Source organism: Ahaetulla prasina, chromosome 1, assembly GCF_028640845.1.
Source record: "Ahaetulla prasina isolate Xishuangbanna chromosome 1, ASM2864084v1, whole genome shotgun sequence".
Lineage (NCBI taxonomy): Eukaryota > Metazoa > Chordata > Lepidosauria > Squamata > Colubridae > Ahaetulla > Ahaetulla prasina.
In genome coordinates, this window is record NC_080539.1 from 363392511 (window position 1) to 363415744 (window position 23234).

The 23234-nt window shown below is 44.7% G+C and overlaps 1 protein-coding gene across 1 annotated transcript in view; it reads left to right on the forward strand.

The window, feature by feature from the left end:
• The window catches only part of LOC131188255 (nuclear receptor ROR-beta-like), a 67608-nt gene that overhangs the window by 42210 nt on the left and 2164 nt on the right, over positions 1-23234 (forward strand). Inside the window, exons 3-9 of the mRNA XM_058163376.1 lie at positions 3473-3614; positions 6882-7295; positions 12122-12243; positions 15570-15702; positions 16672-16779; positions 19046-19156; positions 20541-20653. Of these exons, the coding sequence (XP_058019359.1) occupies positions 3473-3614; positions 6882-7295; positions 12122-12243; positions 15570-15702; positions 16672-16779; positions 19046-19156; positions 20541-20653 (1143 nt within the window). The remainder of the gene's footprint in view (positions 1-3472; positions 3615-6881; positions 7296-12121; positions 12244-15569; positions 15703-16671; positions 16780-19045; positions 19157-20540; positions 20654-23234) is intronic.

Here is a 23234-nt window from a genome sequence, read left to right on the forward strand (position 1 = left end):
AAAAACTGCAACTAATAGAAATAGAAATCATACAAAGAATTCAGTTGTGGCAAGAAAATCGGAAAGATTAAATCTTGGAAAATAATCTATAAATATGTTTCTTTCTTTGAAGATTATTCAGAAACTTAAGTTACATAAAATGCTCTGCTCTTGGCTAGCTCTAGTTATAGGATCCAATGACTCTTGGTTAAAAAACACAAGCAGTGTCTTTTTTGAGTATTTAAGCCTTAAACCGCTTAAGTCAGCGGTTGGCAACCCAGCATCTATGGATGCGATGATGTCCATCATACCTCAAAAAGTGCAGGATTTCAAAGTTGTTATAATTTCTTTTAATGACCAACTTCTCACAAGATTGGTAAATCACGATGAATTTTATGCAAGAGTTTCGGACAGGGGTGGGCTTCAAAAATTTTAGTAAGGGGTTCTCTGCTGGGTTGCTAGGTGGGCGTGGCCATGGTGGGCGTGGCCTAGTTGGCCTCCTGCACCACGGGGGGGGGCTTTTTGCCCTCCCCAGGCTCCAGAGGCTTTCCTCAGGCCTCTGGGCAGACGAAAACGGCATCCCCAGTCTCTGAAGGCTCTCTGGAACTTCCCAAATTCCAAAAGCCTTACTAAACATCCAGTAGGCCCATTTTTCGCCCTCCCCAAAACTTCGCTTGCGCCCTGCACTTACCTGCATCCAAAACGGGCTACTTGGGGACTTGGGAGGGGTGGGAGAGGCCAGCCAGGAGTGGGATTTGGGGGTTCTCCGAACTGCGCAGAATCTTAGCTAGAGGTTCTCCCGAACCCCTGTGAACCCCTGGTTTTGGAAGTTTGGGAATCTTAGATTGAAAATTCACAAGCGGTTTTAGGAGAGTTTGAACTTTGATTCCTCACATGACATCTTGGAAGTATCCAGTGAGACTTAGAAATTGTGTAAGATTGGGGGGCGGTTTGAGGAAGGGGGCACCCAGGGCCAGAAAGCCTACCACGCCCTGGTTCAAGGCCAATTTCTCTGCCCTGGTGTTAACATTTTCTAGAAGAGGCTGTAATACCGTTCTGAGTGCAATCAGCTGTTCTAAAGATTTGGGAAACCCTTATTAAGAGAAGCTCATCTAAGCTTCTTTTAGAGATAATCTTCTACCAAGTCTTTTTTTTTTTTAAATAGGAGTTTAGTCTCTACAGATGAGTTGTTGTTTTCTTCTGCTGCTCCATGCGCATATCAGCTGCAATATTCACATGCCTGTTAATTTTTTTCCTTACATTTCATTCATATTTTATTTTGCTTATTAATTCACTTATTCCATTTTTAGGCCACCCATCTCCCCTATAAAATGACTCACGTGGTTTTAGGATAATTGGCTAGTTTGCCCCAGACATATTTTACAGGAAAATAGAATATGGTATCTACCAAATAAATACATTCCCAAGCAAGGTTGAATAATATTGGTCTGTGCAAAGAAAACAACAACAGAGGGCTGGGTAGCACTTTTGCTGACTAAAAATGACCCTCTACATACATAACCAAACTATGATGGTTTTTCTTTTCCTTCAGTTCTTCTTTCCTTTTCCTTCACTCCCCAACCCCTTGTTTAAATCCTCCTTCAGTCATTCTGTGCATCTAATGAAATGAGCTACAGCACACAAAAGCTGATACTTTTTAATAAAATGTTAACAGTAGAATCATAGGGCTGGATGGGACCTCCGAGGTCTTCTAGTCCAGCCCCCTGCTCGAGGCTGGAGCCTTATACCATCCCAGTCAAATGGTTGTCTGGTCTATTTTGAAAAACTTCCAGTGATGGAGCACCCACAACTCTGAGAGGCAAGCTAGTCCGTTGATCAATTGTTCTGACTGTCAGAGGGTAGTTGGAAAAGGTGCTATATCAGACTCCTTCTAACATCTTTAACTTTTTTATTTTTTTATTGAAAAAGTTAAAATACAAATTGCAAAAAAGAAAAAGAAAAAATATTTTTTTTTACAAAAAGGAAAGAAAAATCAACAAGACATTGAAAAAAATGTGTTAAGAAAAATGACACGAACATGTAATGCATATGATAATACACATATTATCTCCCCTAGTTGAATACTGTATTCACACTCCCTAATCTGCACAAGGGGATGCGGTGGCTCAGGGGCTAGGACGTTGAGCTTGTTGATTGAAAGGTCGGCAGCTCAGCGGTTCGAATCCCTAGTGCTGCCGTGTAACGGGGTGAGCTCCCGTTACTTGTCCCAGCTTCTGCCAACCTAGCAGTTTTGAAAGCACGTAAAAATGCAAGTAGAAAAAATAGGGACCACCTTTGGTGGGAAGGTAACAGCATTCCGTGCGCCTTTGGCGTTGAGTCATGCCGGCCACATGACCACGGAGACGTCTTCGGACAGCCCTGGCTCTTTGCCTTTGAAACGGAGATGAGCACCGCTCTCTAGAGTTGGCAACGACTAGCACGTATGTTTATCTAATCTGCACCTTTACCTAATCTGCACAACCTTCACCCTGCAGAGTAGGAAAGGATGAGAAGATCTGGCTGGAGTTACCCATAGACTCTGCCTCTGTATTGAAAACTTGATCCTGGATCCTCCCGTTCACCATCCAGCTCTGACAAACAGAGTTGGAAGGGACTTTAGAGATCCTCTTGCCCAACCCGCTGCTCAGGCAGTAAGCCCTATACCATTTCAGATAAATGGTTGTCTGATCGCTTCTTCAAAACTTCCAGTGTTGGAGCACCCACAACTTCAGGAGGCAAGTTGTTCCACTGATTAATTGTTCTGAATTGCTCAGGTCTCTGTCTCTCTTTTAATTATTTAATTTTAATTATAATGCTTTGGTAAGGCCACACTTGGAATATTGCATTCAATTTTGGTCGCCACGATGTAAAAAAGATGTTGAGACTCTAGAAAGAGTGCAGAGTAAGGGCACTAAAGATGATTAGGGGACTGGAGGCTAAAACATATAAAGAACGGTTGCAGGAAAATTAAACTCTAGTTTAATTTAAAGAAGGACTAGGGGTGATATGATAGCAGTGTTCCAATATCTCAGGGGTTGCCACGAAGAAGAGGGAGTCAAGCTATTCTCCAAAGCACCTGAGGGTAGAACAAGAAGCAATGGGTGGAAACTAATCAAAGAGAGAAGCAACTTAGAACTAAGGAGAAATTTCCTGACAGTCAGAACAATTAATCAGTGGAACAACTTGCCTGCAGAAGTTGTGAATGCTCCAACACTGGAGGTTTTTAAGAAGATGTTAGATAACCATTTGTCTGAAGTGGTGTAGTGTTTCCTGCCTGGGCAGGGGGTTGGACTAGAAAACCTCCAAGGTCCCTTCCAACTCTGTTATTATTATGATTATTAATTCATGAGACAATGCCTAGCGATGTGGTGCATTTGACACGTCTTTGGAATGGATGGTTGGTGTCGCACAGCCATAGTTGCCACCCAGCCATTTCCCATAATATACTGTCCCCCAGTTGGTTGTAAATCTGATATTCCTCCTTTTTCTGCAGGGTTTTTTCCGCAGAAGCCAACAGAATAACGCCACTTACTCTTGCTCACGGCAGAGGAACTGCCTGATCGACAGGACTAACCGAAATCGGTGTCAGCACTGCCGACTGCAGAAGTGCTTGGCCCTGGGCATGTCCCGTGATGGTGAGTTCTGGATTTAGCCAGTGGGTGGGATTCAGCTGGTTCTATCCGGTTGTCGTGTCCCACTCCTCCGCTGACGGCCGGGTCAGGGAAATCCGAATCAGGCGTGCCTCTGCAGCTCTGCCAAAGTCCTAGCAAAGTCCTCAAGGCAGGCAGGAGACCAGAAAGTGACTTCAGCAAGATATGTTCGACTTTGCCTGACTCAGAGACTGCCAGAAAGCAGATCCTTTATATAGGCCATGGGGTGTGGCTCCATGACTCCGCACTTATCCAGGACTGCCCCTCTCTTCCTTCTGACGCCGCCGCCTATCAATTCTTCTGAAGCGAGGGTCACTCCAGTCGGCAGCTGTTGGTAATAAACCTCCCTCAGGCTCACATGCTGTGGGGGAGGGGGAGGGGTCTAGTTGCTCCGTTTGCCTGGGCATGGAGCCAGGGCTGGGGCAGGAGGTGCCTCCTCCTCAGCCTGTCTGGGCATGGAGCCAGGGCTGGGGCCGGGAGGCATACTAGGACATTCTTCAGCATTTGGAAGCAGATAAGAAGACCCCGGCTGCGGTGAGAGCGGGCAAGACACAACACCAGTTCGCGCAAACTGGTCACTACAGGAGGCTCCACCCACCCGCCCGGACGTCATCAAGTTCCATTTTTGACACTCTGCGCATGTGCAGAAGGTCCTGCGCATGTGCGGAGGTAGCGCAGGAGCTCATATTTGCGAACCGGTAGGGAAGGTTAGTGAATACTGCCTCTGGATTTATCCTGGAAGGTGAAAACCGGTGAGCCAGTGGGGAAACGACATCAAAATGGTTCAGGGTTTATAAAAGGAGAGGCAGAATCCTGGAGGCAGCAAATAGGTTTCCAAACATGGATGCAGGAAGCCGCAAGTTCCTCCATGAAGCGTGTCAGATGTAAGCTAATCTAGGCGTTTCAAGTAGTCATTCTGGTCTGAAATGGCATAGGGTCTGCTGCATGAGCAGCGGGTTGGACTAGAAGGCCTCCAAGGTCCCTTCCAACTCTGTTATTATTATGATTATTAATTCATGAGACAATGCCTGGCGATGTGGTGCATTTGACACGTCTTTGGAATGGATGGTTGGTGTCGCACAGCCATAGTTGCCACCCAGCCATTTACCATAATATACTGTCCCCCAGTTGGTTGTAAATCTGATATTCCTCCTTTTTCTGCAGGGTTTTTTCCGCAGAAGCCAACAGAATAACGCCACTTACTCTTGCTCACGGCAGAGGAACTGCCTGATCGACAGGACTAACCGAAATCGGTGTCAGCACTGCCGACTGCAGAAGTGCTTGGCCCTGGGCATGTCCCGTGATGGTGAGTTCTGGATTTAGCCAGTGGGTGGGATTCAGCTGGTTCTATCCGGTTGTCGTGTCCCACTCCTCCGCTGACGGCCGGGTCAGGGAAATCCGAATCAGGCGTGCCTCTGCAGCTCTGCCAAAGTCCTAGCAAAGTCCTCAAGGCAGGCAGGAGACCAGAAAGTGACTTCAGCAAGATATGTTCGACTTTGCCTGACTCAGAGACTGCCAGAAAGCAGATCCTTTATATAGGCCATGGGGTGTGGCTCCATGACTCCGCACTTATCCAGGCCTGCCCCTCTCTTCCTTCTGACGCCGCCGCCTATCAATTCTTCTGAAGCGAGGGTCACTCCAGTCGGCAGCTGTTGGTAATAAACCTCCCTCAGGCTCACATGCTGTGGGGGAGGGGGAGGAGTCTAGTTGCTCCGTTTGCCTGGGCATGGAGCCAGGGCTGGGGCCGGGAGGTGCCCCCTCCTCCTCAGCCTGTCTGGGCATGGAGCCAGGGCTGGGGCCGGGAGGCATACTAGGACATTCTTCAGCATTTGGAAGCAGATAAGAAGACCCCGGCTGCGGTGAGAGCGGGCAAGACACAACACCAGTTCGCGCAAACTGGTCACTACAGGAGGCTCCACCCACCCGCCCGGACGTCATCAAGTTCCATTTTTGACACTCTGCGCATGTGCAGAAGGTCCTGCGCATGTGCGGAGGTAGCGCAGGAGCTCATATTTGCGAACCGGTAGGGAAGGTTAGTGAATACTGCCTCTGGATTTATCCTGGAAGGTGAAAACCGGTGAGCCAGTGGGGAAACGACATCAAAATGGTTCAGGGTTTATAAAAGGAGAGGCAGAATCCTGGAGGCAGCAAATAGGTTTCCAAACATGGATGCAGGAAGCCGCAAGTTCCTCCATGAAGTGTGTCAGATGTAAGCTAATCTAGGCGTTTCAAGTAGTCATTCTGGTCTGAAATGGCATAGGGTCTGCTGCATGAGCAGCGGGTTGGACTAGAAGACCTCCAAGGTCCCTTCCAACTCTGTTAATCAGAGATCCAGGAGAGTTTAGGCAGAAAAAGAAAGGAAGTTCTAATTTGGCTGTACTGCAGTGCCACCTCTGGCCAAAAGGAAATATTGCAGTCGCAGATTCATCATGTTGTGCCAGTACAGGTAGCGGTCGTCACTTTTTTCAGTACTGTTGTCACTTTGAACGGTCACTAAATAAATTGTTGTAAATCGAGGACTACCTGTAGGCCTTGATTTACGAACCTAATGGAGCCTACTCATTATGGTCATAAGCCGTGATGGTCGTAAAGCAGGTCACTCACAGGACCAGCCAATTTTTATGGCCTTTTTGGTGATTGTTATTAAGCAAGCGCTAAAGTGTCACCCAAACCATTGTGGGGCATCACCTTTGACACGCATGTCCTAGGTTCGCCATCACTATTCTAGCTCTTTAGGAGAGCTCAACAGTCTTCAGCCGTGGTGGCACAGTGGTTAGACTGCTGCATTGCAGCTAATTCTGCCAACTGCCAGCAGTTTGATTCTCACCACCTCAGGGTTGACTCAGCCCTTCCATCCTTCCAAGGTTGGTAAAATGCAGACCCAGATTGTTGGGGGCAATAGGCTGACTCTGTAAACCGCTTAGAGAGGGCTGTAATAGCAATAGCAATTAGACTTATACACTGCTTCACAGTGCTTTTACAGCCCTCTCTAAGTGGTTTACAGAGTTACCATATTGCCCTCAACAATCTAGGGCCTCGTTTTACCGACCTTGGAAGGACGGGAGGCTGAGTCAACATTCAGCCTGGTGAGATTCGAACTGCCAAATTGCAGGAAGCCAGCAGTCAGCTGAAATAACCTGCAGTACTGTATTCTAGCCACCGTGGCTCTGTAAAGCGGTATATAAGTCTAAGTGCTACTGCTATCCTCACACTTGGTTTTGCTTTCTTTGCTTTGCCCTAATCGGCTTGCAGCAGTAAAGTTTGGCCGCATGTCGAAGAAGCAGCGGGACAGCCTCTATGCCGAGGTCCAGAAACACCAACAAAGCCAAGAACAAAGTGTGGGAACCAAGGAGGACCCAGAGACCTTGTCGAGGGTCTACACCACCAGCGTGAGCAGCGGACTCTCTGACCTGGATGACATCTCCATGTTGTCGGACAGCTTCCTCTTTGATTTTCCCCTGAGCCCTGACGGGAACAGCAGCTACTACAATCTGGATCTCCTGACCTCAGCGCAGCCATCGCCCGACCAATCCAGCGTTGACGTCAGTGACACCAAGTTCATTAAACAGGAGTCCATCTATGAGCTCATGCTGGAACCTAGCCTCTTTCCTCATGGCCCCCTTGAAAGCAACGCGTTGAATTCGGACATTTCAGTGATGGAAATGGGTTAGTATAATACTCCGTCTCTCTGCTTGTGGCAGCCAAATCTCTTCCAGCACGTAAGAGGAGAGACAAAGGTCACTGCTAGCCATTATAGAGGCTGCCAGTGTTATCCATGCTGTATCAGCACTGGTTGCTCTCTCTGCGTTCATGCATGCTTCTAGTCCTGATTGTTCCTTTGACCCTTTAAAAAGAGTTAAGCTAACTGCAGCACAAGAACTGGAAGCAACCCAAAAACCACTGATTAATTGTTCCAACTATCAGGAAAAAGACTCCAGAGCACTCTCTGACTATATTTGCTAAACGTCAGCGGTCCAAATTTCTTGCATTTTGAGGTGGGAAACCTCTAAAAACCATTGTCTATGCTATCAAATGGAGCAAACAGTTTAAAAACGACCACAGTGTCAGGCCTGCCTCCGTTCAAAACCCCCCGAAAAGAAAACCCTCAACTCCACTGAGATAGAGAAGATGTACTTTTACTGAGTTTGAAATGATAGCAGCGAACGCAAGGCAAGATCTGATTCAAATAGTGCGAAAGTTACAGATTGAAATTTTCCCCAAATCCCTCCCCCCCCGGGGCTCAGTGCTGAGGGTCCAATCAACGTCCAGTATGATGTTGTGTGAAGTTCATCTTCAGGTATATCACCTATCTGGAGTCCTAGGATGGTTGGCCTTGACAGGTTGTATACAACTCCACTCAGCAGCGCAATAGTTCTTGAGACCAAACCTCCCTTTCAGTTCATGTGGGACTTCACCACACCAACTCACTTCCCCAACCCAAATGCCAGGCCTCCCCTCCCCGTTACTGTGGCAGCTGACAGCAAGCATGCTGCAGAGTTGAACCCCATGTTGGAGACACAGCTGACACACAGAATATTTCCTAAGCTAACCACGTTGCTTCATTGATACTGTTGTGACCCAGGCCCAAGTAGGTAGTAGAAAACTCAGTCAGTGAAAAAACAAACTTTATTCGTACAGCTGAGAATTACTTCATTCTCAGCGTAGTTCAACTAAATTAAAGCAAATTCCTCCCAACACAAATTCCTCAGTCCTATCACAAACCTTGGTCCAATTAGGCAAACTGCCAAAGGCCTTTCTTGGCAAATGTTCAGAAGTCACTGATAAATGCAAGACCACGAAGCTACCAACCTTTTCCGGCAAAGCCCAAACACCGTTGCTGGTCTGTTTTAAGCCTTATGGGAGGGACCAATCATCCCTTGGCCCTACTCCCAAGTCGTATTCTTTGCTTGAGCTGCTCTTTTTTTTTTTTTTGCATTTATATCCCGCCCTTCTCCGAAGACTCAGGGCGGCTTACATTGTGTTAAGCAATAGTCTTCATCCATTTGTATACTATATACAAAGTCAACTTATTGCCCCCCAACAATCTGGGTCCTCATTTTACCTACCTTATAAAGGATGGAAGGCTGAGTCAACCTTGGGCCTGGTGGGACTTGAACCTGCAATATTGCAAGCAGTTGCTGTTAATAATAGGCTGCATTAGCCTGTTGCGCCACAGACCTGCTCACTAAGGCCAGATCACTAAAGAATTAAATATAATTTCTGAACGGACCAGTTTTAGGCTGCATTTACATTGAACTGGTTTCAAGTAGTTTACTCGAGCGTAACAAGCAATTACAGGTAGCCCTCAATATCTGACCATAATTGACCATAAGTGAACCTGGAATTACAGTCAGAAGTCATGGCGGTTGTTAAGCAGGTTACCACATGGCCGAGCCCAATTTTATGACCCTTTTGTGGCAGTTGTGAACCAAACACACTCATAAGCAAACAAATGCGGTGGTTTCTTAAAGAGAACACTGTGCTCATTAAACAAACCCATTGTACTCAATGGGTGCTTTTTTCCCAGAAACTAGAAGTAAATACAGGAAATCAGCAAAGCCTGCTAAAAATTGCAGTCAAATGACTGCAACACTGCAACTGGCAATAAAGTTTATTTATTTATTTATTTGATTTTTATACCGCCCTTCTCCCGAAGGACTCAGGCAAAAATAAAACAGATAATACAATATACAATTTAAAAAGATAAATACAATATACAATTTAAAAAGCAAATTAAAAAACTTATTTTAAAATTAGCCTGATAGGTTAAAATATACTAGACTAAAAAACCCATTTAAAATTAATTAATAAAAATTTAAAATTAATAAAATTCAATTCAAGCCAGCCCCGCGCGAATAAAAAGATGTGTCTTCAGTTCGCGACGGAAAGTCCGAAGGTCAGGTATTTGGCGTAAACCCGGGGGAAGCTCGTTCCAGAGTGTGGGAGCCCCCACAGAGAAGGCCCTTCCCCTGGGGGCCGCCAGCTGACATTGTTTGGCGGACGGCACCCTGAGAAGTCCCTCTCTGTGAGAGCGTACGGGTCGGTGGGAGGCATGTGGTAACAGGCGGTCCCGTAAGTACCCAGGCCCTAAGTTGAGCCAGTTGCCAAGCGCCTGAAATGCGATCACATGACCATTGGGGAGGGGAGGGGCATGGCCTTTGGAACTCTGGAAGCAAGTCATAAGTAGCTCTGGTGAAGTCCGTCGTAACTTCAAACAGTCTCTAAGCAGCTGGTCATTAAGCAAGGCGTACCTGTACACACAACCGGCAGAGAGTTGGTGGGTAGAACTGCATGCACATTCCTGCAACATGTACAAAGAGATTGTGGTCTTGCCTGAGAGAGTGACGTTGAAACCCTGAAACAGTACATGGGTAATTATAGTCCCCAACAGTTCAAAAGTCCAGTTGTCCAGAACAGGGGTCTTCAACCTTGGCAACTTTTAAGACTTGTGGACTTCAACTCCCAGAGTTGAAGGAATTTTGGGAATTGAAGTCCACAAGGTTGAGAATTAAAGTTGCCAAGGTTGGAGACCCCTGGTCCAGAAGATTGATCAACTGACCCACAGTGAAATTGCTGAGGCTCAGGTTGCAAACAGAATAACAAATGCAGGAACCCAGAGTCAAGGTTGGTGCCAGGTGGTTCTTACAATGAAAATGCAAACTGCCAGTGGGTATTGTAATATCTTAACACCAAAGTGAGATGGGCAGCATACAAGTCAAAAAGAAAGACAGGAAGGAAGGAAGGAAGGAAGGAAGGAAGGAAGGAAGGAAGGAAGAAAGAAAGAAAGAAAGAAAGAAAGAAAGAAAGAAAGAAAGAAAGAAAGAAAGAAAGAAAGAGAAGTGTGGCATGAATATCAGGCCTTGGAGATAGGCAAAGTGAAGAACAAGATAAGCTGGGATTCCAGAATGCGACTTCATTGTTGTATCTTGAGTTCTTCTCTGTCCCACCTTATACCGAAGAGCAATCAAGCAGAGTTATTTTTAACTTTCTCACACTCACTTCTGTCTCTGGACCATGTGATCTCTTCTGCAAATCCCTCCTTAATGTCTTTCCTAAAGTCAGCTCTAAATCTTTTTAAAGTTGGTCTTTTGGCTAAGCCTTTCAGAGTTTCCAATGTGCCCTCCAGGAACCTTGGCAGTTGGAAGATATGTGGATTTCAATTCCCAGAATTCCCATGGCTGGCTGGGAAATTCTGGGAGTTGAAGTCCACACATTGTCAAGTTGCCAAGGTTGAGACACCTCTCTCCTACCTGCTGCAGTTGATCGCCTTACCGGATCTTCTGAATCTGAGGAGGCCAATGCAGCATCCCTAAAAGATGGTCAATGGCCTGATTTGGAATAAATGCCTTGGGTGCAGAGATCTTGAATTTAATTCCTGAGATCTTCCACCAGTTATACCTGATGGGAAAGACACTTGGGAAACATCCGGAAGATGGAGCTAATCAGAATAGATAATGCTAATAACCAGTGGTGGGATTCCAGTAATTTAACAACCGGTTCTCTGCCCTAATGATTTCTTCCAACAACTAGTTCACCAAACTACTCAGAAAGTTAACAACCGGTTCTCCCGAACAACCAGGTACGAACTGGCTGAATCCCACCACTGCTAATAGCTGACCTTATGTTCTCCTTGATTTCTGCCTAATCCATTTATCTTGCTTTGGTGTTTCACATCAGCTCATTTGATTGCACTATGTAAGTGTACTCAGTTACTCAGTCATGTAACTGTAAGCAATTATCATACAGTGATTAGTGGGATCATTCCTGGCCCCATCGCCCACCCCTTCCTTCTCTGTCTTCCCCGCATTCGATACTTGGCATGCGGAGGTGCCAAATATTTTGTGCTTCTGAGTTTATGACATTGACATGACATGACATATCAGGATGGGTTATGCTGGATAGATGTTGGAGTTTAAACCTAGTAAAACATTGCTTTCTGACTCATAACGGTTAGATACTGTAATCAAAAGCTCAAGGTGGGAAACATGTGCAACACATGTCCGACATCTCCAACACATTTTCCTCATCCTGTTTTCCCCCACAACAACCACCTTGTGAGATGAGTTCGGTTGGGAGAGATTAACTGGCCCAAAGTCACCCAGCTGGTTTTCAGAGCTAAGGCGAGTCTTGAACTCATGGTTTCCCGCTTTCTAGCCTGGTGCCTTAGCCACTAGACCAAACTGGCTTTGTATTTATATTTTTTTAATTTCATGTTCAGTTCCAGGATATTTCTTTTGGGTTGGCTGAGATACTCATCTAAATCCATTCATAAAAGAATCCCAAAACAATGAATGAATCAATATGAATCAGTGAATCAATCAATGCAAAGAATCGATTAATGCAAAACCAGGAGGCTGGTTTTTCTCAAACAACAGTCTTAACAGTGCTGTGATTTACGTATGATCCTTGTGAGACAGTCAGAGCTGCCAAATAATTTTCCAGTTTGGGGACAGAGCACAATGCTTAAAAGTCTTTGCCTGTTGTATTGCCAGAGCGCCTAGCCCAGAATGTGGTGAAGTCGCACCTTGAGACATTGCAGTACACCAGCGAGGAGCTGCAGCGGTTCGCCTGGGTGCTCTACTCTCAGGAGGAGATAAGGACCATGCAGAACACGGTAAGTATCTCCTGCAATATTAGGTTAGGAACAGGGGTGAAGACTAGATCGCCCGATCCAATAGCGATGGCGGCGGGTGGTTTGGCGTTCCGGTAGCAAAAATCCCTGCTCCCCACCCATGCCCTGCTGAGCCACGTGATCATTAGAGGGTGTTTTTTTTTTTACTTTTAAAAGCATTTTTTCTTCGGCTGAAAAAATGCTTTTAAAAGTAAAAAAAAAGCCTCTGATGATCGTGTGGCTCAGCTGGGGTCATCAGAGCCTTTTAAAAGCATTTTTTCTGCAACTTCTTCAGCCTGTTCTTCTTCCTGATGGATGATGTTGCCTTTCTGAATGATAGATTTTAGAGAGGCAACAACAGCAATATCCCAAGCGAAAGAGATTGGAAAGACTTAGAGAATCAAAACTAGAAAAATTATTTTTCCTTATAAATTTAATAAATCAATAGGTGTTTGTTTTTGTTTTTTTAAATTACAAATGGGAAAGTCTTTCAACAGGTCAACATTCCCATTGCTAAAAAAAAAAGGCCTCAATGGCCAAGGAGGTGCTAATGCCAGGCTCCCCAATCTTGGAGACTACCAGATACGTGGACTTCAACTCCCAGAATTCTCATGAGTAGCCTTGCTGTCTGTGGAAAAAAGTCCACACTCCTGGGAAAGTTTGGGAAACATTACTAGGCCACCAAAAGAGCCATAGAGGTCTATAACCAGAGAGGAGGTGGGCGGTCCTTCAGCTAGCTACTCGGAGGGCTGCAGATCATCAACCTCCCTCAGGCTCCTCCTGCTGGGAAATCAGGATGCTTCCATGGAGGAGTACTTATTCCGAAGGCATTTTTAAATAGAATAGAATAGAATAGAATAGAATAGAATAGAATAGAATAGAATAGAATAGAATTCTTTATTGGCCAAGTGTGATTGGACACACAAGGAATTTGTCTTGGTGCATAGGCTCTCAGTGTACATAAAAGACAAGATACGTTCATCAAGAATCATAAGGTACACTTAATGATAGTCATAGGGTACAAATAAGCAACCAGGAAACAATCAATATCAATATAAATCGTAAGGATTACCAGCAACAAAGTTACAGTCATACAGTCATAAGTGGAAGGAGATGGGTGATGGGAATGATGAGAAGATTAATAGTAGTGCAGATTTAGTCAATAGTTTGACAGTGTTGAGGGAATTATTTGTTTAGCAGAGTGATGGCCTCCGGGAAAAAATTGTTCTTGTGTCTAGTTGTTCTGGTGTATATAAATCTCTATGGCGTCATTTTGAGGGTAGGAGTTGAAGCAGTTTATGTCCAGAATGTGAGGGGCCTGTAAATATTTTCACAGCCCTCTTTTTGACTCGTGCAGTATACAGGTCCTCAATGGAAGGCAGGTTGGTAGCCATTGTTTTTTTTTTTTAAATTACAAATGGGAAAGTCTTTCAACAGGTCAACATTCCCATTGCTAAAAAAAAAAGAGGCCTCAATGGCCAAGGAGGTGCTAATGCCAGTGCTCCCCAATCTTGGGGACTACCAGATACGTGGACTTCAACTCCCAGAATTCTCATGAGTAGCCTTGCTGTCTGTGCAAAACAGTCCACACTCCTGGGAAAGTTTGGGAAACATTACTCAGCCACCAAAAGAGCCATAGAGGTCTATAACCAGAGAGGAGGTGGGCGGTCCTTCAGCTAGCTACTCGGAGGGCTGCAGATCATCAACCTCCCTCAGGCTCCTCCTGCTGGGAAATCAGGATGCTTCCATGGAGGAGTGCTTATTCCGAAGGCATTTTTAAATAGAATAGAATAGAATAGAATAGAATAGAATAGAATAGAATAGAATAGAATAGAATAGAATAGAATTCTTTATTGGCCAAGTGTGATTGGACACACAAGGAATTTGTCTTGGTGCGTACGCTCTCAGTGTACATAAAAGACAAGATACGTTCATCAAGAATCATAAGGTACACTTAATGATAGTCATAGGGTACAAATAAGCAACCAGGAAACAATCAATATCAATATAAATCGTAAGGATACAGGCAACAAAGTTACAGTCATACAGTCATAAGTGGAAGGAGATGGGTGATGAGAACGATGAGAAGATTAATAGTAGTGCAGACTTAGTAAATTGACAGTATTGAGGGAATTATTTGTTTAGCAGAGTGATGGCCTTCGGGAAAAAATTGTTCTTGTGTCTAGTTGTTCTGGTGTATATAAATCTCTATGGCATCATTTTGAAGGTAGGAGTTGAAGCAGTTTATGTCCAGAATGTGAGGGGCCTGTAAATATTTTCACAGCCCTCTTTTTGACTCGTGCAATATACAGGTCCTCAATGGAAGGCAGGTTGGTAGCCATTGTTTTTTTTTTTCTGCACTTCTAATTATCCTCTGAAGTCTGTGTCTGTCTTGTTGGGTTGCAGAACCAAACCAGACAGTTATAGAGGTACAGATGACAGACTCAATAATTCCTCTGTAGAACTGGATCAGTAGCTCCTTGGGCAGTTTGAGCTTTCTGAGTTGGTGGAGAAAGAACATTCTTTGTTGTGTTTTTTGGATGACGTTTTTGATGTTAGCTGTCCATTTTAGATCTAGATTTAGTTTCGGCCATTTGAGTGGCCAAAAAAAGTCAAAATGGTGGTCACAGCTGTGCAATGGCTGTCCTGTCCCTTTTCTAGGCATCACAGACACTGAAAGGACAGGGCTTCAACCATGTGGTGGTAGCCACCTTTTTGACTTTTTTATGCCCCCCCTCCCCAATACATGCTGATAGCATGTTCCATTTTCTAATGGAAAGCACTTTTAGATAGAATAGAATAGAATAGAATAGAATAGAATAGAATAGAATAGAATAGAATAGAATAGAATAGAATTTTTTATTGGCCAAGTGTGATTGGACACACAAGGAATTTGTCTTGGTGCATATGCTGTCAGTGTACAAAAAAAGAAAAGATACGTTCATCAAGAATCATAAGGTACAACACTTAATGATAGTCACAGGGTACAAGTAAGCAATCAGGAAACAATCAATATCTGTATAAATGGTAAGGATACAAGCAACAAAGTTACAGTCATAAGTGGAAGGAGATGGGTGATGGGAATGATGAGAAGATTAATAGTAGTGCAGACTTAGTAAATAGTTTGACAGTGTTGAGGGAATTATTTGTCTCTTTCATCTGGCCATTACTTGCCCCAACACTAAGCTGGTGCCAGGATGGAGGTTCATTTCAGCCTTGGGGCCCAGAAGGATTGTGAATGAGGGCCGTGTGCATCTAATCACTTGCGTATCATCAAACATTCAACACTGTTCATGTTAACAGACATTTCTCCATCCGTTGCTCTGCAGAACTGCGAGGTGATGTGGCAAGAATGTGCCGTCCAGATCTCCAATGCCATCCAGTACATAGTGGAGTTCGCCAAACGCATTGATGGCTTCATGGAGCTGTGCCAGAATGACCAAATCATTCTGCTCAAAGCAGGTAAGAGAGTTGGAGTTAGGTTTGTTTAGATCAGGGTTTCCAAATCTTGGCAACTTGAAGATGCATGGACTACCAGCTCCTAGAATTGTCAAGATTGGAAACCCAAGTTTGGATTTTGGGGTTAGGGTTTGTTTAGATCAGGGTTTCCCAACCTTAAGATGCATGGACCATTGGACTTCCAAACCTTGGCAACGTTAAGACATGCCGCTGGCTGGGGAATTCTGGGAGTTGGAAGACCACAAGTCTTAAAGCTGTCAAGGTTGGAAACCCTGATTTAGGGTTCAAGAAATGAAAGAAACCGGGCGTAGAGAGTATAAACGGGCATTTTGTGGGGCCCGTTGACTCAAAAAAAGTTAACATGGGGTCATGCCCATGTGAGTAAAACCGTAATCTTTGTGGAGGAGGAGGAATAGATCAGATCACTCGTAGAAGGAAGATTCCGTTCTGTTTCTTCTCCAAGGACGCATGTGATTGGATAAGTCAATGCAATCTTGATAGACGTTTTTGATAAAAGCTTGGGAGCATCTCAAATTGTCAAGGAAAGGAGGAGAAATGGGGGGTGGAGACACCTTTGCCCCATGCGACTTACTGCTGAAATTTACTACTTCATCGCTTGAAGTAACTAGTCTGAGTCTAAGATACCTCTAACCTCCTCCTTCTCCTTTTCTCCCTTTTTGTTGGCTTTATCTTCTGCTCCATCCGCTCCCTTCTTCTGGCTTCAATTCTTCACCTTTCCACATTTTTAATTACATGTACCATCATTATTAACTAATAACATGGAATTGTACATGTGGACTTGGTGGGTGGACTTCCTTTTCTCTACTTCCCCCACCCTTCCTTTTTTCCTTATTGTTCTTCTTGCAACTATGGAAATATCCTTCCTTCCTTCCTTCCTTCCTTCCTTCCTTCCTTCCTTCCTTCCTTCCTTCCTTCCTTCCTTCTTTTTTTGCTACCCTTGGTTTTCACCAGGTTGTCTAGAGATTCTCCTCATCCGAATGACGCGGGCCTTCAACCCATTGAACAACACCGTCCTTTTTGCAGGAAAATATGGCGGGATGCCGATGTTTAAGTCACTTGGTAAGAAAGCAGAGCGGGTGCCCTTCTAAAGATGCAAATGAGACATTCTGAGTGGATTGGTGGCCATCTTGGTACAATCATGTATTGCAATCCTAATGTCAGGGTTCCAAGGAACACCCCCAATGAAATAAAGCTCTGAGGTTTGAGGTTCCTCAAAGTTCTAATTTATTAGAGATGTCATGTTGGCACAGCTGGGAAAACCCGAAACTGAAAGCTTCCAGGTTTTCCACACCCAGTTGACAGTTCACAGCCCTGCCCCACACCCACAAGTTCATCACATTGTCCAATCAACTCTTCACACTCAATTGGATACAATCTTCAGGCAGTCTTCATCAGACGCAGGATGTCCTTGAATACGGAATGTTGTTATGATTAACTTTCTACTGCTCCAACAACAACCCCCTCCCAACTTCTCCAGCTAAAATATGTGGCAGTTAAGAAGCAAAAAAGAAAATTGCCTTCCAAAACTGACACCTAACTTCTTGCTGGCTAAAATGAGAGGAATTAAGTTTACCATTAAGAAGGGTGGAAATTTGAGGGTGGGGGAAAGAGAAGTTCATGGAACAGCTGATATATTCATTATGTTTATACAAATCTGCTGGGTAATTACACTATATATAATATATTGGCTGTGCTCACACACCACAGGATGTCCGCAGGAGGCATGAAAACAGTCAGCTGTGCAATTGAGCTGTGTATATGGCAACTGTGCAATTGAAACCCATCTATTTTTTTATGTGTTTTTGTGTGATGCACAGAAAAGGGAGTACAGCCTTGATTGTACAGTTGTAGCTACCATATTGATGTTTTTGACTCCCCCTCCCTGCAGACACCCAAATTAAAGACCCAGCCGTTGCATTAGCACAACATGTTAAGCTTGGCTAGGTTAACCAGTTAGTTTTGCATGGTTTAGCACTCTCTGCAAACCTTCACTTTTTGACGTTTATGGTTTTATTCAGTAACCAGGATATAGTATGTATTCTATGAAAGAGCACCTTTCATAATTTTATGATTGCTTCTATGTGTGCTCTTTCTCACTACATGTGTGTGCGTGCAACTTTGAGTACCGGTATATACAATAATGTACTCAGGAGAATTGGAATAATAGAATTGGAAAGGATGTAGAATTGAAGGAACTATTTCTTTCAAGCAATTGGAAGAAATGTTGCAACAATTAAAAGAACAGGTGGATAAATTAGACCACCATAAAAGTATGCATCGAGGCAAGTGCAGAGGGAAATAAAATTATGGATTTTATTTTGGGGTATGGATTGAGGAAATAAATGGGAGAGGTTTTCCTCCCCTTCTCAAGACAATAAAACCCACCCATTTAATGAAGGTGAATGTTGGGAGATCCAGGACAGGAAAAGACCTCACCCCTTTTGTGCTCTGTAGAACAGAACAGAACAGAACAGAACAGAACAGAACAGTATAGAATAACAGAGTTGGAAGGGACCTTGGAAGTCTTCTAGTTCAACCCCCTGCTCAGGCAGGAAACCCTAAACCATTTCAGACAATCTCTTTGGACACTCTTCTCATGCCCAATCTCTTCTTAAAAACTTCCAGTGTTGGAGCGTTCACAACTTCTGGAGGCAAGTTGTTCCACTAGTTAATTGCTCTAATTGTCAGGAAATTTTTTCCTTAGTTCTAAGTTGCTTCTCTCCTTGATTAGTTTCCACCCATTGCTTCTTGTCCTGCCTTCAGGTGCTTAGGAGGATAGCTTGACTCCCTTTTATTTGGGGCAGCCCCTGAGATATTGGAACACAATGCCTTTAAAAGTTTTGGAATTTTCTGTCTGAAGGTAGACCCCCAGTTTTGAAACAGGCATTGGCTAGCTGCATGGAGAACCAATCTGTCAGTTTTTAGAATAGAATAGAATAGAATTTTTATTGGCCAAGTGTGATTGGACACACAAGGAATTTGTCTTGGTGCATATGCTCTCAGTGTACATAAAAAAAAAAAAGATACGTTCATCAAGGTACAACATTTACAACACAATTGATGGTCAATATATCAATATAATTATAGCTCCATTGTGAGAAAAACCAGGGATTAAAATAAATGAACCAGAAAAAAGTTTATTATATAACTAGCTCAGTCCTTTAACATAGTATTAAATGGATTATATGGAAAGATACTTTTCCAGACTTTAAAATAATTGCAGTGCTGCAGAACTATTAGGTGATAGTGAATGCATTGATTTGAAAATATGAAATTATCCAACTTCAAGTTCATATCCCAGCTAAATGGCTCCTTGTTCCCTTAGGTTGTGATGACTTGATCAGCTCCATCTTTGAGTTGGGGAAGAATCTTTGCCGATTGCAGCTGTCTGATGAAGAAGTAGCACTCTTCACCGCAGTTGTCCTGTTCACACCAGGTATGTGATCAAAAGGAGAAGGGGGAGAAACACTGGATTAAAACTTGTCACTATCCAAAATGAATCTATGGTCGGTTTATCTAGCAGCATCGACATTTTATTCCTCTTAGCCAGTGATGGCAGAATGCACAAGCATTGCTGCAAGGGGTAGTTGTTCTTGGTACCAGTGGTGGAGTTTTCAGCAAAGAAAGATTTAATTAGGATGAAATACAACACAGAGTTTATTGGACCTAAAGATTGGCTATATATGGTCCACTTGTCTGGAGACCATTTCCACCAGATCCTTCAAGATTTTTTGGAATCAACAGTTGTAATTCTAGTTCAAGTGAAGGGTATCAGATTGGGTAGCATTTCTTGGGGGACAGTTAATGTGTGCTCTGCCTTATTGACGTCCTCTGCAACATGTGCTCACACCTATACACCTATTCTCTCTCACACACATATTCACAGAGTCTGGGCTTAAACATTGATTTTAATTATGTTTTCTTTTTCTGAATAAGTCACAATAGTTGGTGCTGTGACCCAGGCCCAAGTAGGTAGTAGTAAACTCAATCAGTTCAAAAACAAACTTTATTAGAACAGCTGAGAATTAACTCATTCTCAGCGTAATCCAAACTAAATCAAAGCAAATTCTTCATAACACAATTCTTCAGTCTTATCACCAACCTTGGTCTAATTAGACAAACTGCTAAAGGCTTTTCTTGGCAAAAGTTCAAAAGCAGAAGACGCCAACAAAAAATAAATACAGCAAGACAAGGCTATCAGTGTTGTTTTCCAGCAAAGAACCCAAACACCGTTGCTGGTCTTTTAAGCCTTATGGGAGGGGCTAATCATATCTTGGCCCTACTCCCGAGTCGTCCTCTTTGCTTTAGCTGCTCTTGCCTTCTGGCAGTTCTTCTCATGAGTGCATTAGGAACAGGCTCCTCCTGTTCCTCTGCTTCACTACTGTCAGCCTCTGGAGACTCCGGAGTCCACACATCACTCCCAGGTGGCCCTGCCCCCACCTCTGCCTCTGACGCAGAGTCCTCATCTGGGCCTTCCCCATCCTCCAGGACTGACCCACGTTCTTCCTCAGCCTCATCGCTGTCCGACTCTGTTGCCAGCTCCGCAGGCTGCTGGCAGACCACAACAGTTGGGTTTTCACATACCCATAAGCCATAAATCATGTTTTACCAGCCAAATTGGATTATATCTAGATTATAGCTAAAATAAACAAATCATACTATGCCTTAATGCTGTTTGTGCACTTTGTGAAGCTTACCTCATACACATCCATGCTGTCTACAGAATATTTGTTACAATTGAAAATAACCGAAAGCAGATTTTTTTTCTCCCTGCAATTTTGCAATTTTAAAAAACACCAACATCTGCTGTCCTTTTTCAGATCGGCCTTGGCTCTCTGAGTCCAAAAAGGTACAAAAACTCCAGGATAAATTCTACATGGCTCTCCAGCACGAGATTCAAAAGAAAAATGCCAATGAAGACAGGCTTTCCAAGGTAAATATAATATTTTAAAGAATTAAATGGGAAGGAGGCAGACTAATACACAAAAGAAACATTTATTTATTTATTTATTTATTTATTTATTCATACTTTTATACCGCCCTTCTCCGAAGACTCAGGGCGGTGTACAGCCAATAAAACGACAAAAATCCTAACAAATTAAAATACTATATCAAGTTTAAAAAACTGATTCAATCGCTGTATACTTAAAATATTAACTAAAATTTTTATCAAAACTAAAACCCTAATAAAACCCTATTAAAACCCACTAAAACCCCCCATACTAAAATCAATCAGGCCAGCCCCGCTTGGTGAAAAAAGAAAGTCTTGAGCTCGAGTTTAAAGGTCCGGAGATCAGGGAGGAGACGGAGTCCCACCGGCAGCTCATTCCATAGAGCCGGGGCCCCCACAGAGAACGCTCTTCCCCTGGGGGCCGCCAGCTGACATTGACTAGCCGACGGCACCCTAAGAAGATCCTCCCTGTGAGTGCGCACTGGATGTACCGGACAATGGGAGGTAACTGTCGGCAGCAGGCGGTCCCGTAAATATCCCAGTCCAATGCCATGGAGCGCTTTAAAGGTGATAACCAACACCTTGAAGCGCACCCGGAAGACCACCGGCAACCAATGCAGCCTGCGCAGGAGAGGTGTTACATGGGAGCTACGAAGAGCTCCCTCAATCCCCCGCACGGCCGCATTCTGCACCAGTTGGAGCCTCCGGGTGCTCCTCAAGGGGAGCCCCATGTAGAGAGCATTGCAGTAATCCAGACAGGAAGTGACGAGGGCATGAGTGACCGTGCATAACGCGTCCCGGTCCAGGAAAGGGCGCAATTGGCAAATCAGGCGAACCTGATGAAAAGCTCCCCTGGCGACGGCTGTCAAATGGTCTTCTAAAGACAGCCGTGCATCCAGGAGAACGCCTAAATTGCGCACCGATTCCCTGGGGGCTAACGATTTGCCCCCACAGTCAGCAATGGGGTAAGCTGACTGTGCCGGGACGCCGGCATCCACAGCCACTCCATCTTGGATGGGTTGAGTTGGAGCCTGTTCGTCCCCATCCAGACCCGAACGGCCTCAAGACACCGAGTCATCACATCAACGGCTTCGTTGGGGTGGTTCGGGGTGGAGATTTACAATTGAGTATCGTCAGCATACAGCTGACAGCTCACCCCGAAACCACGGATGATCTCTCCCAGCGGCTTCATATAAATGTTGAACAAGAGGGGTGAGAGAATCGACCCCTGCGGCACCCCACAAGTGAGTTGCCTAGGGGTCGATCTCTGCCCCCCTGTCAACACCGTCTGCGAGCGGTCGGAGAGGTAGGAGGAGAACCACCGTAAAACGGTGCCTCCCACCCCTAAGCCCTCCAACCGCCGCAGCAAGATACCATGGTTGATGGTATCGAACGCCGCTGATAGATCTAACAGGACAAGAACAGAGGAACAACCTCTGTCCCGTGCCCTCCAGAGATCATCAACCAACGCGACCAAAACCGTCTCTGTGCTGTATCCAGGCCTGAAGCCGGACTGGCGCGGGTCTAGATAAACAGTTTCCTCCAGGTACTGGGGGAGTTGCCAAGCCACCACACTCTCTACAACCTTCGCCAAAAAGCAAAGATTGGAGACTGGACGATAATTAGCCAAAATAGCTGGGTCCAGGGAAGGCTTCTTAAGGAGGGGCCTCACCACCGCCTCTTTCAAGGCGGCTGGGAAGACTCCCTCCCTCAGAGAAGCGCTGGTAATTCCCTGGAGCCAGCCTCGTGTAACCTCCTGGGTGGCCAGTACCAACCAGGAGGGACACGGGTCCAATAAACATGTGGTGGCATTCAACCTCCCCAGTATCGTGTATATAGATACACACTAAGGCTAATTCCAAGATTTCCAAACATTCAATAGCTATTGATGAGAAAGTAAATTAAACAGAGAGAGCCCAAAACAACCCTGTTTGGTTTGAATAGGCCAAATGTTGGCCTAGTCTTGAGCCCAGGGAAACGAGGGATAGATGGAATGGATGGGGTATCCTTGGAGGCAGACAGGGGCGTCTGCAGGAAGGGTCAGAAAAGTCAAGATGGTGGCCACAACCATGGAATCAGAACCTTGTCTCTTTATTACATGAGTTAACAGATTACATGACTTGATTGCATGGTTTTCTCCATCAGCTCGATTTTTTTCACCTCCCTGCAGGCCCCCTTGGGGACAGATGTCATGGACTGGCATAGAAAGTGAAGGCCATTTCTTTAAATTAACCCTTTAAAGCAGGGGTCTCCAACCTTGGCAACTTTTAAGACTTGTGGACTTCAACTCCCAGAATTCCTCAGCCAGCATGAAGCTAAGGAATTCTGATTGGCTGAGGAACTCTGGGAGTTGAAGTCCACAAGTTTTAAAGTTGCCAAGGTTGGAGACCCCTGCTTTAAAGAGCATGCAGTAGAGAGTGCATGACAGCTAATCCTTGAGGTGGCCCTCGAGGCACAAGTGTAATGGAGCCTGCCCATTATGGTCACAAGTAGTAATGCCATTAAGTGAGAAAGCCTCGGTTAATGACCTCCTCCATCACCTCCTCTCCCTAATTTGGCTGTT